Source organism: Cavia porcellus, unplaced genomic scaffold, assembly GCF_034190915.1.
Source record: "Cavia porcellus strain 051 isolate PalLab524CR breed Dunkin Hartley unplaced genomic scaffold, mCavPor4.1 scaffold_23, whole genome shotgun sequence".
Taxonomy (NCBI): domain Eukaryota; kingdom Metazoa; phylum Chordata; class Mammalia; order Rodentia; family Caviidae; genus Cavia; species Cavia porcellus.
The window spans coordinates 27,905,756-27,918,576 of NW_026947506.1; the positions used below are offsets into that span (position 1 = coordinate 27,905,756).

Below are 12,821 nucleotides of genomic sequence, written 5' to 3' on the forward strand. Positions count from 1 at the left end.
TCATCTTGTGACTGTGGCCTCTGATTTCCCTGTTTTAAAACGCCTCCTTGTTTTCCATCTCTTTCCTCCAGCCAGCGAGACCTGCAATGACTTCCACCCGATGTTCTTCACTCACGACAGATCCTTCGAGGAGTTTTTCTGCATCTGCATCCAGCTCCTGAACAAGACCTGGAAGGAAATGAGGGCGACTTCAGAAGACTTCAACAAGGTAAAGTGGGGCAGACGCTCCCTGAGTCATCCAAGGGGTGACATCCTCATGTCTGTGCCATGGTCCCTCAGCTGCCTGTAGCAGGTGGTTGCCAGCGTGAGAGAAGCAAGAAGTGCTGTTTTAGGTTGTTTCCAATATGGAAGTGATCTCTAGGGAAATTCTGGGAGAAAGATTGTTCCTTTTGTCTAAGCTGCCAGCAGGGACTCTTTCTCGGGAACTTTATCCAGATGAACTTCTTTCTTCATGGTATTAACTTGGGGTCCCTTGTCAGTACTGCAGGATCATTGGGAAAGATGTCTCCACTCTGCTTGTGCAGGACACTGGCCCAGAGGAGGACAGTGCTGGGTGACCCATTGCTTTCATTGTGCAATATAAATGTATTGAGATGATCTGCCCTATGTTGTGTCAAAAAGAATTTTCATTGAAATTAAAGATCTCTTTCAGGAAATTGAATATGTTTAGGCACAACATTTCTTGGTTATAGTAAACATTAGATCTTTTGAATGGGGTTGTCTTTTGGTTTTCTATGTGATAAAGTCTCACATGAGTGTGGCTTTTCCATTTCCATATATATGTAAATTTCTGGTAAAAAGAAAACTATTGATCTACTCAAAAGAATCATAGCCTATGCTTTAAAGGATGAAACTTCTATCCTTCTATAAAGGTTTGATCAGTAATAATGTGATGGCTAATGACTGGTTATAGGGTTGATCAGGCATAGTCTTTGGTACCTTGAATATGCCTGGGGATATGGCTCTGGAGAAGTTGACTCCATCAACAGAGCCCAGTCCCTTGGTGCTAAAGGACATGACCATCTATAGGGGTCTAAGGGTCTGGTCTCACAGTGGTACTGAGGCTCTGCGTTTGGTGCCTGAAACAGCATCTGAATTTTAGTGTACTTACTATTCTGGTCATTGCCTTACTGTCACCTTCTCTCCGAACTGACATCTCTTCTTATTTTCTGCTGTCCTTCTGATTCGTAGCATCTTGAAGCAATATTGGTTGAAAAGAAGGAAAGTTAGAAAAAGGAGCGAAACTTTGGTCAGGCCTCACCTGACTGTTGAGCTGCCCGTAATGACTTCCCCTGCCCTTGCGGAAGCACAGATGCTGATCCCTCTCAGCTATCTGGCTGTCTTTCTGTGTGTGATGCACCATGGACTGAATTCAGGGAGATAGACTCTGCCTAGTGACCCTCATGGAGAGCTCTGATTTGGAGCTGAGTCTTACTCAAGGAAGGCAGAGGAGAGAAACCTCTTAATCCCTGTCATTACACCTGCCACATCCCCTGTGTGCTTGTCTTGATGCTGAGAGATGGTGTTGTGCAATTCAGGTGCAAATTGTCTCTAGGAGAGAGGAGGCCTTTGTACAATCAAGATGAGGGGGAGAGAGCAAGAGAGGGAGAGAGGTAATGGAGATCAATAATGTTTAAAAGTGACTCTGGTCACTTTGCTGTCCAGCAGCCCAACTCTGTGCTGCAAGTGCCGAGCTGTGTGCACAGGGACCCCTGCCCCTCCAGTGTAGCAGATCGCACTGCGCCACCTACTCTGGCATTGTCAGAGCCAGGGATGGGATAGGAAAGAGGAGGAAATTTAGTTTTGTGCATTACGTATTTTTGCTACATTTGCCTTTTTTCCTTGACCAGCAAAATACATCAGGTATACACATTTTTATCACATACATATTCACTTTCTGGTAACAAAGCACCACAAACCTAGCAGCTTAGATATGCAATGTTACTATCTTACAGTTCCAGAGTTCAGAAGCCAAAAATGCGTTTCAGGGCGCTAAAACCAAGGTTTGGGCAGAGCTGTGTTTCGTTTTGCAGACTGAAGGAGAATCTGTTTCTTTGGTTTTCCAACTTCAAGGTGCCTCTGCTTTCCTTTGTGCCTTTTTTATCCATCTTCAAAGCCAGCACCTGCAGGTTCAATCCTTCCCACATCACATCCCATCAACCTCGTCCCTCTGCTTCCCTGGTCTTCTAATTTTAAGACCTTTGAAAATGATTACCTTGAACGTGGATAATCCAGGATAATCACCTTCTCCTAAGGACAGTGGATAGAGATCTTAATTCCACCTGCAACCTAAATCTCCATTTGTCATAAAAATGTAACAAGCTCCCACTTCATAAGGATATAATGTGGACATCCATGGAGGTCATGATTTTGCCCACCATAATGTGGGTTTGACTTTTAGGCTGGCATAACAATTTAAAGTAATGAGCTATAGACTGGTGAGTCTTTTGTGTTTTTTTCTGCTGGTAGATGTATTCCCAGACATATAATTTTGCTAGTGGCTACTTGAACACAAATATGTTTATATTCTTTTCTTTTATGTCCCTGTTCTGCTTCCAATAGCGTTTTTTAACAAGGAGGGCCCTGTGTGAGAACCGCTAGTTCAGACATTCTGATTTTTCCTGCTGCCTACCTATCACCTGCTGTCCTGCTTTACCTGATAATAAATTGAAGAAGAGAGAAGTGTTGAAATTGAAATCAGTTCACTTTACTTCGTGTTATTAACTTGGTAGCAGAGGAGATTGAATTTAGTAACAAATGTGGGTTTGGAGTTCCTGGTAGGTCTAACGCATTTTCTTGTTCCATAAGACTGTTTAAATTCGAATTCAGAAATATCTTAAAAGAGCCCAATATGAGATATAAGTCCCTTTGAACTTTCTTGGACACCATCTCAGGTTCTGTCCACTTTGCAGAGCAGAGAAGGCGGATTTAATTTTCAATCCTGAGACCCAGGGCTCTAGGAGAGGGCCGGCTGTCTACCTTCCTGGGTTCTTCCCTGGAGAAGCAGCACACCTCAATTCGAAGGTTTAATTGACCCAGAAAATTACACCAGTTTCTTTGAGAGGCGAGAATAGCTCCTGCCACCCGCCTTGCTTTGTGGGCATCTGGTGCTTGGTAGTTATGCCACTGCTGGAAGAGAATGTTTGGAAAAGCAGCTGTCTTCTGCTCTTCTGGGCTTAGGAAGCAGCAGATGGAATATTTTTTTATTTATATAAGAGAAGTGGAATTGGAGAGTGATTAAAATATTTATGCCTTGAAAAGTACTTTCAGTTTCTTAATATAGCAGTCTGTAGAATAATCCATTGATTCAGGCCATTGAGTATGTATTCTATGTTTTTGCCTTTTATTACCAATAGTTTACAGTAGGCATTGTTCATTTTTATAGGCATTAGAGAAAAGCTAAACTGTAACTGGTTACCTCTGCATGTAAGTGGCCCCATAAGCATTTTATTAAAACCTTCTCTTTTTTTAAGCAGGGTCGGAAAAAAGACACTGTGATCAGTTATTTCAGGCACAGAAGTCTCATTTAACATATTCACGGTGAGACCATAACTCATGTGTCTCGCTGCCCTAGCTCCAAATCACCAGTGTTACATGCATGATTGTCCCATCAGGCAGCATGGGACAGTCCCACCAGGTGGTACATGCCACCCAGAGGGCCAGTGATGCATGGATGTCAGATGGTTCAAGCTGACGGGAACATGTGACAGTTGTGTGGGGACTACTCCACTTTGAAGATTGTAACAATGGCCTGCGTGTATTAGTGTGCAGTTTCTCAACCTTACTTGTGCATGATTGTCACATGGAGTCTGTTACTCCAGTACCCAGTTGTGTTTTGCATCAGTATCATAGTTGAGGAGCAAAGCTATCAATGAATAGTTTTACTGAGGCAGATTTGATCGCTGGGAAATGGCTTGTCTGTATAGAATTACCATGAGTAACACAGGCAGCACGTATCACCACTAGCTAGCAGGAATCACATGCACTGATGGAGTTATATGTCTTTTGATCCATATGAAACAGGTTCTAACCCTTGTTTTTCTACTTAAGAGCTCTATGTCCAATTATTAATTAAAAGTAAAAATTACAGACAATTGTCCCATCACCCTCTCCTGCAGTGGTATGTCACATTAAATTGAAGTAAGAATTGTAAGCTGCTTTGAACACATAAAACATCCTATGCAGTTTTAAAGTTTTCTTTTTGCATTCATAAGATAAATCCTGTCTGTGGAATGTGTATCGATTACCCCTTCCAAAAGAAGACTTTCTTGTTTGGTCCATTATGTTAAAAAGAAAAAGTATAGCTGTCTATGAGCCCCACATTAAGTTCTGGATTGATTTAATAACCCATTTAACGGGCAAAATAGGCTCTATGCTGAAAATTTTATGACTTTTGGCAGTCTCCCTTCAGACAACTTTATTAGGTACTTTTGTTTCCCAAGGGTAGCAGCCTACTTATCAGCCTGTCCCGTGATTCTCACATACTTAGTGGCTGATGAGATTTAAGGCCTTTCCAACCTACTTGCCTAGAGCTGTCCAGAAATGGCTGAACCGTCTTAGAAATCATCAAAGTATTTGTTCATAGCCTAAGTGTCCTTTTAGATCTAATCAAAACCAACATTGATAACCAAGATCACATACTTTGACAGACGTTCAAACAACCAAAATTGAAAAGGTGAGTGGTTTGGAAAATGTCATTAGTTTAGCGTGAAAGGGCTATTTTGGTACTTTCTTACAGTGGCATAATAAGCTGAGCACACATGATAGAGGGTAAAATCTCAGGCTCGCCGATGAGAAACCATCTCCGATTAAAATAGCAGAGGCTGCGCACTGGGAGAATCCAAGCCCAACAAAGACACAGCTGCCCCGGCCAGGCTGTGAGCTCCTTCCGAGTCAATGGGAGAAAAATCTCAATTAGGCAGAATTGGAGAACAGGCCAGAAGGAGGCATCCTGAGAATTCCCCTGGAAGTTTATCCACCCAAAATAACCACCAACGAGCCACATGGAGCGGATTGTAATTTGGTATAGAAAGGGAGTTATGTTTGAAACTTTAAAGGCAGAGAATGAATGAAAATAGAGAGATGTTTGCTCTTCCAACTGCTTGCAGCTTGCTGACTTTCTGTGTAATGTTTTCAGGGACAATCATATATTCAAGGCCAGCTCCTAGGCCAGCTCAACTTGATAGCAGCAATGCAGACAGGGCTGTGTTGGTTCGCAGAGCTGGCCTGGGGAATGAAAGGTGGTCTGTAACTCTCGCCATGAATAAACATGAATCTCATTTGCATGAGGCAGGTGACTGTAAAATATCTAAGAGCAAGTTATGAAAGGAAGCTTTGTGTGTTCATGCCCAGGGGGAGCTTGGAGGACTCAGCATTGTTTATCTTCATTAGAATTCCATCTAGTGCTGCTGTTATTGATCTGAACTTGGCCTGGTGTGGCTAATAAAGTAGGTGTACGTTTTAATTGAAACATGAATATTTAAGTAGTGGAGAAGTCTCTTAAAGAGCGCTAATGTGTGGTGCAGTGAGGTGAGCCATTTTTCAGCTGTCTAGCCCATTAACTAGTATTTATTCAAAAGACTTTTCATATGTCACACAGGTCTTTGGGTTTGCCACACAGGCAGGCAAATCTTTTCTAGTGGCAGACACACTGTATGAATAGATTTATTTTTCCTTTCATGTTTCCCACTGAGTGCATAGCAAATGGTTGCATGTGTGCATGTGTTTAAGCTATTCGCTTAAGGTGTTTTTAGCTGTATTCATAGGCGTGGAACTTTCCATTAGGTTACAATTAAGACATGTCCCCAGTGGGCCTCATGGTAACAATTAATACTATCTAAGTACAGCAAACAGACTGAGAGTGATTTTGCCAACATTTTTTTTCACCATCTCTTTATTTAAGGAGATCCCAGTGTATTAAAACAGGTGACATGGGACCCAAGTCAGGGGCCACTGTGGTGCAGGGCAGTGTTTTTCCATCTCTTCTGTATCACCAACCACTAAGGAACCTCTTTAGATAATGCTGTCGCCCTATAACCTTCTTTGTGAAGCCTTTATTCCAGTATAGTGTCTTATCTTGTGATATACATAGGCTGAGCTTTGCTTAAAACATGAGTCTTACTGCTCCTCCAAGAAGCATTTTTGTGCTCCTAGGGATGAGATCTCTACCTGCATTGGACAATCAAGGCTGAGAGGCAGGAGGAGGACCTGGTGCCATTACCAGCAAGATCTCCACAAGGGAGTGACCTTCAGCCTGTTCCTTAACCACCAAGTACCTTCTCATCTGTATAGAGTAGTGGCAATAATGAAAACAATAGTATTTCTCACTGCCATAGTGAAGAAGAGGCTTTCAGAGGCTCATTTTGCAAATGGATGTATACAAATGATACGTGCTAAGCCCAACAGAAAAAACCTAAATTGGATAGATACACTTTGCACTTGACTGTGCAGTGTAATTTGCTGCTGTGACTTCTCAAGATGATAGCTGGAATATCTACTTCTTTAGTGTGGAAATCTACTGAAGTTCAGTTTGGTCCAGGATGAGATTCTGGCCACAGTGTAAACAGACTCTTGGGTGAGGGAGTATTTTTGTTTGGAACCTGGTTAGGAGGTCCCTCCTCCCCACCTGCTGGCAGATGTCCTGCAGGTGAGTTGGCACTGATACAGTGAAAATGAAGAGCCCAGGTCCTCCCTTCCACGTGAATGACCTTGTGCAAGGACTAGCCTGTCAGCTTTAGAGTCCTCATCAGTGAAGTAGGGACAAAAGAAATGACCCCTGAGCAAGATGGTTCTGTACCCTTTTGGCTTTAATCAGACCAACTGCTGAGTTCAAGCAGATTGGCACCAACCTGAGTCACCAGTAATGTTGAGCTAGACCAAGATTAGGTGACACAAGATTCTCATTGTCCCTGAAAGGGTGGGGAAGTGCTAATGCCAAAGGGTTTCAGGCAAGATGGACAAGCTTCTGGTTCTAGCTGCACAGGGCCGAGCTCCTTTTATGACGGCCACCAGACTGACATGACAATTGTCCACTTCCAGTTGCCTGCGCCCTGACTTCACATTAACTAGGGACATTCAAGGACCCTGAGTTCATCCACAGAGACTTAGGTGTTGTTAACCCTATTCATGCTGTTGCCATAAAAGTTCTGAAACTGTTTCAAATCTGTTAAAACCTTAACTGTGACCTTTGGTTGACTGAAGTCATTGCTAACATGTTTTGGTTTCTGGAAATTCTCTGTAACTAGAGCATTTGCGCCATTCTGTTTTACCATGAGTGACTGTCATGAATAATTGATTAAGCCCGACATTAGCAAATATATTTTTTGGTTGTTCCTTTGTGACTGAGCTCTGGCATAGAGTTCTTCTCACTTCTGTAGTCTCTCTGGGGCCTGCTTATCTTTCTTCGCATGTGTCCCATGTGCTAAGTTCACACTTGATTGTTAGGAATAGGAAATAAGTGGCAGGCTCTTCTGCAGGATGGCAAGGTAAACACCATCCCTTGGATCAATTTCTGACTATCCCCGAACATGACAGTAGTGACTGCTTTCCCAGTTAACTGCTTTACATAACTACCCAAGGACTTCTGCAACTTATGTCTGTTTTATAGACTGCACTTAGGGATTTTGTACAAAGTTGTTAACAGGTTCTTATGACCTGAATTCCACATTCCATTGTGGATTATATGAGGGATTTGATAATGGTACAAACCATTTTATTATTATATGCCCAATTAAAAAGAAATTACCTACATTTTAAATAAAGCATAATGAGACTCAGACATTTTAAATTAAAGGGCAAATAGGAATTACAATTGTTTAGCTAAGAAGGGAGCATTAAGTGGCGTCTCATGCAATCCAAGTTCTCATTTATGTAAAAGGAAATACAGCACATATCTTGCCATTGCAAAGGAAGTTATGTTAAACAAGAGGTTGAAAATGCACATCTGAAACAGAATGCGTGTCCTAAGGGAGGACGGACTGCAGAGCACATAGTACCCATGAAAGAGTAGCACCTCACCCATTTGCAAAGACTCTAAACAAGAGCAAGGAGAAGTTAGAAATCCCAAGTGAGCTTTCCAAACTTCCTTTGTCACATATAGGCTGGAGATTTAGCTCATCGTCTCAGTATATGCCTAGCAAGCATGAGATCCTGAGTTCAATTCCTGGTACAAAAAAAAAAAATAATATATTCAACTGCTAGTCTGAATGGCTTATGTCTGTGTGCCTGTTTTGTTGTTTTTTTAAATCATGCTTTTACCCCTGATCAGCAGATTATGGATTAAGATTATCCACCCTCACTTTGTCAAGCAGGAGCTAAGACACTGATCTGCCTTGTTCAGCCTGTGCAGTGGTCAGCCTGCTCCATCACCAAGCATACAGCAAAGCCACCGACTCAGACAGGTTAGAGCAGGGACAAAGGGTGAGAGGCAGGATGAGTGATCAAAATCAGGCTAAATTTGAGGGCAGTTTTCCCAGCACTTCTGTGATCATCACTAAAAGCAGAAAGACAACATTAAAACTTGAATTCAAGAGATGAGGATTCTACATTGCTAGTTTCTTCTCCCTTCTCTTTCATTGCTTCGATGTGTTTGGCTGCTATTCTCATAAAATTAAAAGTAATAACTGGTGCTCGGTGAATCTGTGCAGGAGGGAAGTTAACTCAATATCCTTCTCACAACTGACCCAACAGTGTCTTTAAGCCTGCAGCTGTCACTTTTGGCAGTGTCTTCCTCCAGGGCCCCTGAAGTGCTCCCTTTACTCTGTCCCTGTGAGCTCTTCTCTCCTTGAACTTACACCATGAACTGAAGCTCACAGGCTCTGCAAGAGTAGAGTCATGCATTTGTTGTAATCCTAGAACCCAGCATTGTGCCTGGGGTTTAGAAGGTACTCAAAGTCACTGTCCCCCATCATCCCTCACGCAAACAGCATGGCCACATCACTGTGTGCATCTCGGTTAACAGAGTCTCTCTCTAAGCAGCACTTCCAATGTTGTCCTTTCTTTCCACAACCCTTTATTTGTGTCAGAAGCTCATCAGCCATGGTGGCTGGGGTGGAAATATACAGGTGACAGGACAAGATGGTCTCTTCCTGCAGCTAGCTGTCTAGCCAGTTTCTGTTTGGAAACTTAAAGATTGGCCTCTCCGTGTGAAATCAGTCACTGGCCAGAGTAACTGCAACCACTGCATGGTCCTTTGCCTTCTCATCATTACCTTGATTTCAGCCCTGCTCTGCTCTCACCTCACAGATAGCCACAGTCCTCCAGCTCTGTGGTGGAAGCATATTTTCATGTCCTCGGCATGACCTCAGGGGGTGAAACATCTCTGCCTCAGCCTTTGACATTTGACATGGCTGACTGACTTGTTTGCACCAGCGGGTGTGCATGGATGTGAAGTGAACAGTCTTGATATCATTTGCCTACTTCTTGTGTTTCAGTCATCATCTTATGATTGAAAGACCCTGGATCACCACTGTTCTCTTAGTGAGGTCTGAGAGTGAGACAGATAAGGCACAGTTTTTCCTTCTTAGTCCACAGAATTATACATTGAAATAGGCACTGGGACTATGAAAATAACTGCTTAACTCTCAGGATTGTTTGTTACACAGCATTAGTATGGGAATAACTGCGGAAGATATCAACTGTTGCACTAACCTAGCCATCAGCTTTGAAATCTTTTCACTTTCAAGTATTCTCTGACAGAGATCTGGTCGTATCATTCTGACTTTAATCTTCTGTTGTTGTCCATTGTATGACTCAGAAGGTTTCATGGAGTTTGCAAAATATTCTGCTTTCTCCTTAATTAGTCTAACATAGCTTTCCTGCTTCACTCCATGTCTTTCCCTGCACCCATCGTTGGTTCTGTGAACACTGTCTCAGTACCCACCATTTCTTGGATGTGCTATAATGCTTTCACATCTCAGCCATTAGCTCATGCTCGTTCCCTTTGCCAGAACTGTCTTCTCCCATCTGCCTGTTGAAATTCTGCTTATCCTTTAGGATTTTGCAGCAGTGCCACCTTTGTGAGATGGTTACCATTTCCCTTCCATTCAGTATGAAATTTTGCACCTCAGCCCCTACAGAAGAGAATGCAAAATTTCTTTTGGAAAATATCTCCTAGATTTATAGTAGTTGTTTATTTATAAGTTTCTTCTTCCAAATTGAAGCAGTATGTCATTCAAGTAAAGACTTTTATGTTGCAGGATTCCTCAAACGCTTTTTAATTGGTATCTGCTCAATTCCCTTAGATTGAACATTGAATGAATAAATGACCAAAATTTCTAATTCATTCATTCAGAATAATCCAGGTTGCCAATATCTGAATTAATTTGTGAAGCTTAAATATGAGATGGTTTCTGTGGCTCAATTCCTGGGTCTCATAGTCCTGTTTTTAAGTTCTACTGAGAAAAGGAGTATTCTTTCCTCAAATGCAAAAACCTTATTGAAAATTTGGGGCTGGAGTTTTAGCTCAGCGGCATAAGCGCCTGACTAGCAAGTAGGCAGTCATGAGTTTGATCCCCGGTACCAACAGGAAAAAGACAAAAAAAAAACCTTATTGAAAATCACTTCAGCATTGGTTCACCAGCATTCCTTCACATGCTTTGAAGAAGTTATAAATACTTTGAGAAAGTTACAAATAGATTTACCATTTTTTGTGATACGGGGGATTGGACCCAAGGCCTTCACACTGAGTTACATCCCTATCAGGTTTTTTTGTTTTTTGTGTTGAGACAGGACCTCACTAAGTTACTGGGCTGAGCTTGAGCTTGTGATCCTTCTGCCTCTGCCACCCAGAGTGCTGGGATTACAAGTGTGCACACATCCCTGCCTACTTTTCATTGCTTAAGAAAAATGCAAGAGTAATTACCTTGAACCAGTGCAAAGGAAAATGAATTCCCCTTTTCTGGGCAGCTCCTAGTTTTAAAAAATTCCTCTGTTTTGTCTCTTGGTTCTGTTCATTTGTTCTCTCACTCTTAGGTGTGTCTAACCCACATACCCTGGCAGGACGGGGGCTCTCTATTTCCCCACTGTCTTGTTTCCAGGCTAGGGAAGGAGATGCTATCAGCAGTGGTACTTGTCCTTGCCCTGGACGGCCGTCTAGAGACTTCCTAGTGCAAGGGATGCATGCAGCTTCAGGCTGTCTGAGCCGCTCAGGTGACTCTCCCCTCCCCAGGTGGACTCACAAAGCTTGTCTCCACGTAACAGGCCCCTCTGATCACCACCATAAGCATATCATGCTGTTCACAAAAATGACCCTTTATATTTTACCTTGACCTCCCCAAATTCTCTTTAATTAGAGGAAAGACTCGTACTCTCTCAAGAGCATCATAAAAACAAGAAGACTGAGCCCTTGCCACAGTGATTATGTTTGAAGACGGAGGGAAGCAACTCCCTAGAACTGCTCTGGGCACCAATTCCCTTATTTCTCTTTCGCATATCCGTTTGCGTGGCTTGGCTGGATCCAAAGTGGATGGCATATGGCTTTTTGCCGCTTGAGCTGCCTCTGAAGGAAATGTCATTGGCATAGAATGCCAGATTTCCATTTTGTGAGTCACAGAGCATGGAATTCTGTCCGAAAGCTCCCTGGCCGCTCTGTGCTCTTAAAGCAGAAGTAGGAAAGGGGAGGAGATACCATTCCTATTAATATGCATTTATCGTGGTAACATGGATATTTAAAATGGACATGTGGTGCTCTTAAGAAAGCACGTTGGCTGGTTTGATTATGCTCAGGACACTGAGTGGACACAGTATTTGGTCCCAAGCCCCAGCCACACAGAGAGTGAGACCGAGTTGGATTTTTTTCAGATAAATGGGAATTCACTTGTGCATGTCTCAGAGAAATGAGACTCTGAGTAAAAGATATCAATGTTTATTGGATTCAGTTTATCAGAATTTTGTGTTCATTACAATCTCAGGTTATAAAACGCATGAGGGCAGGGTTGGCTGATAAAGGAGACTTGAAGCCCTCATAGATACAGCCTTGGATTTTGTCCCCTATTGACTTATGGTGAAGGAACCAGCAGAGGGATCTGGGGATTCACAAGAAAGGAATTAGACAGAACTGTATGACATTGCTAATATTTGGCAATTTTTTCTGACCACATGTAATTTCAAACTGTTCACCTTTAGAACTGTGCATTATGTACAATCATAACCACAAGCTCTGCTATTCACAGTACCTATTTCTCTTTGCATACCCTTATATTCTGTTCACTTATTTTTAAAAAAAGTGCAGTCAATTTGAATAGCCAAGGAGCACTGACTCTAGACCCAACGAATAAGGCTTAAACCCTAGCTGCACCCTCACCTTGCTGGATAATTAACCTGTCCTGCTCCTCACTCTCTTCATCTATTAAAAAAAATTAGCCTTAGTTGTTATGGGAGTTAAATAAACCAATATAAGGTACAAGCATGTTCTCAGTTTCAAAACTAGCAGTGCTGTGTGTCTCATCCTAATGTGTCTAAAGTGTTCGGCCACTTCTGGATGGGAAATGGTGAGAAATCACATAGCACCCACACCGAGCATGAGTTTGTAACTCTCTGCATAAACCAGTGTTATGCACCTCTTAAACAAAGGCTGTGCCCCTGGAGACCCCAATCATACACAGTAGTTCTTCCATAATAGTTGGAATTTGGTCCCTCCTGGCTGACTCTGGGTCTCTGCTTCATGGGATAATTATCATTTCTAAACCTTACTTCCTCTATCTCGTCCTGTCCATAATATTACCTCATCCACATGGAACACACTGAAGTCTGCATTTTAAAGAACAAATAATTAACTTTCTTGACCCTTTGTGTGCTCCTGTTCCCTCCAAATCAGACTTCTC

General features: G+C 42.4%; 1 protein-coding gene across 7 annotated transcripts in view; it reads left to right on the forward strand.

Annotated features, from left to right (window-relative positions):
- Nucleotides 1-12,821, forward strand: part of Elmo1 (engulfment and cell motility 1) — a 531,134-nt gene that overhangs the window by 374,257 nt on the left and 144,056 nt on the right. For all 7 annotated transcript variants that reach the window (XM_063233959.1, XM_063233960.1, XM_063233957.1 and 4 more), the window contains one exon: nt 72-208. In XM_063233959.1, coding sequence (XP_063090029.1) covers nt 72-208 — 137 coding nt within the window. The remainder of the gene's footprint in view (nt 1-71; nt 209-12,821) is intronic.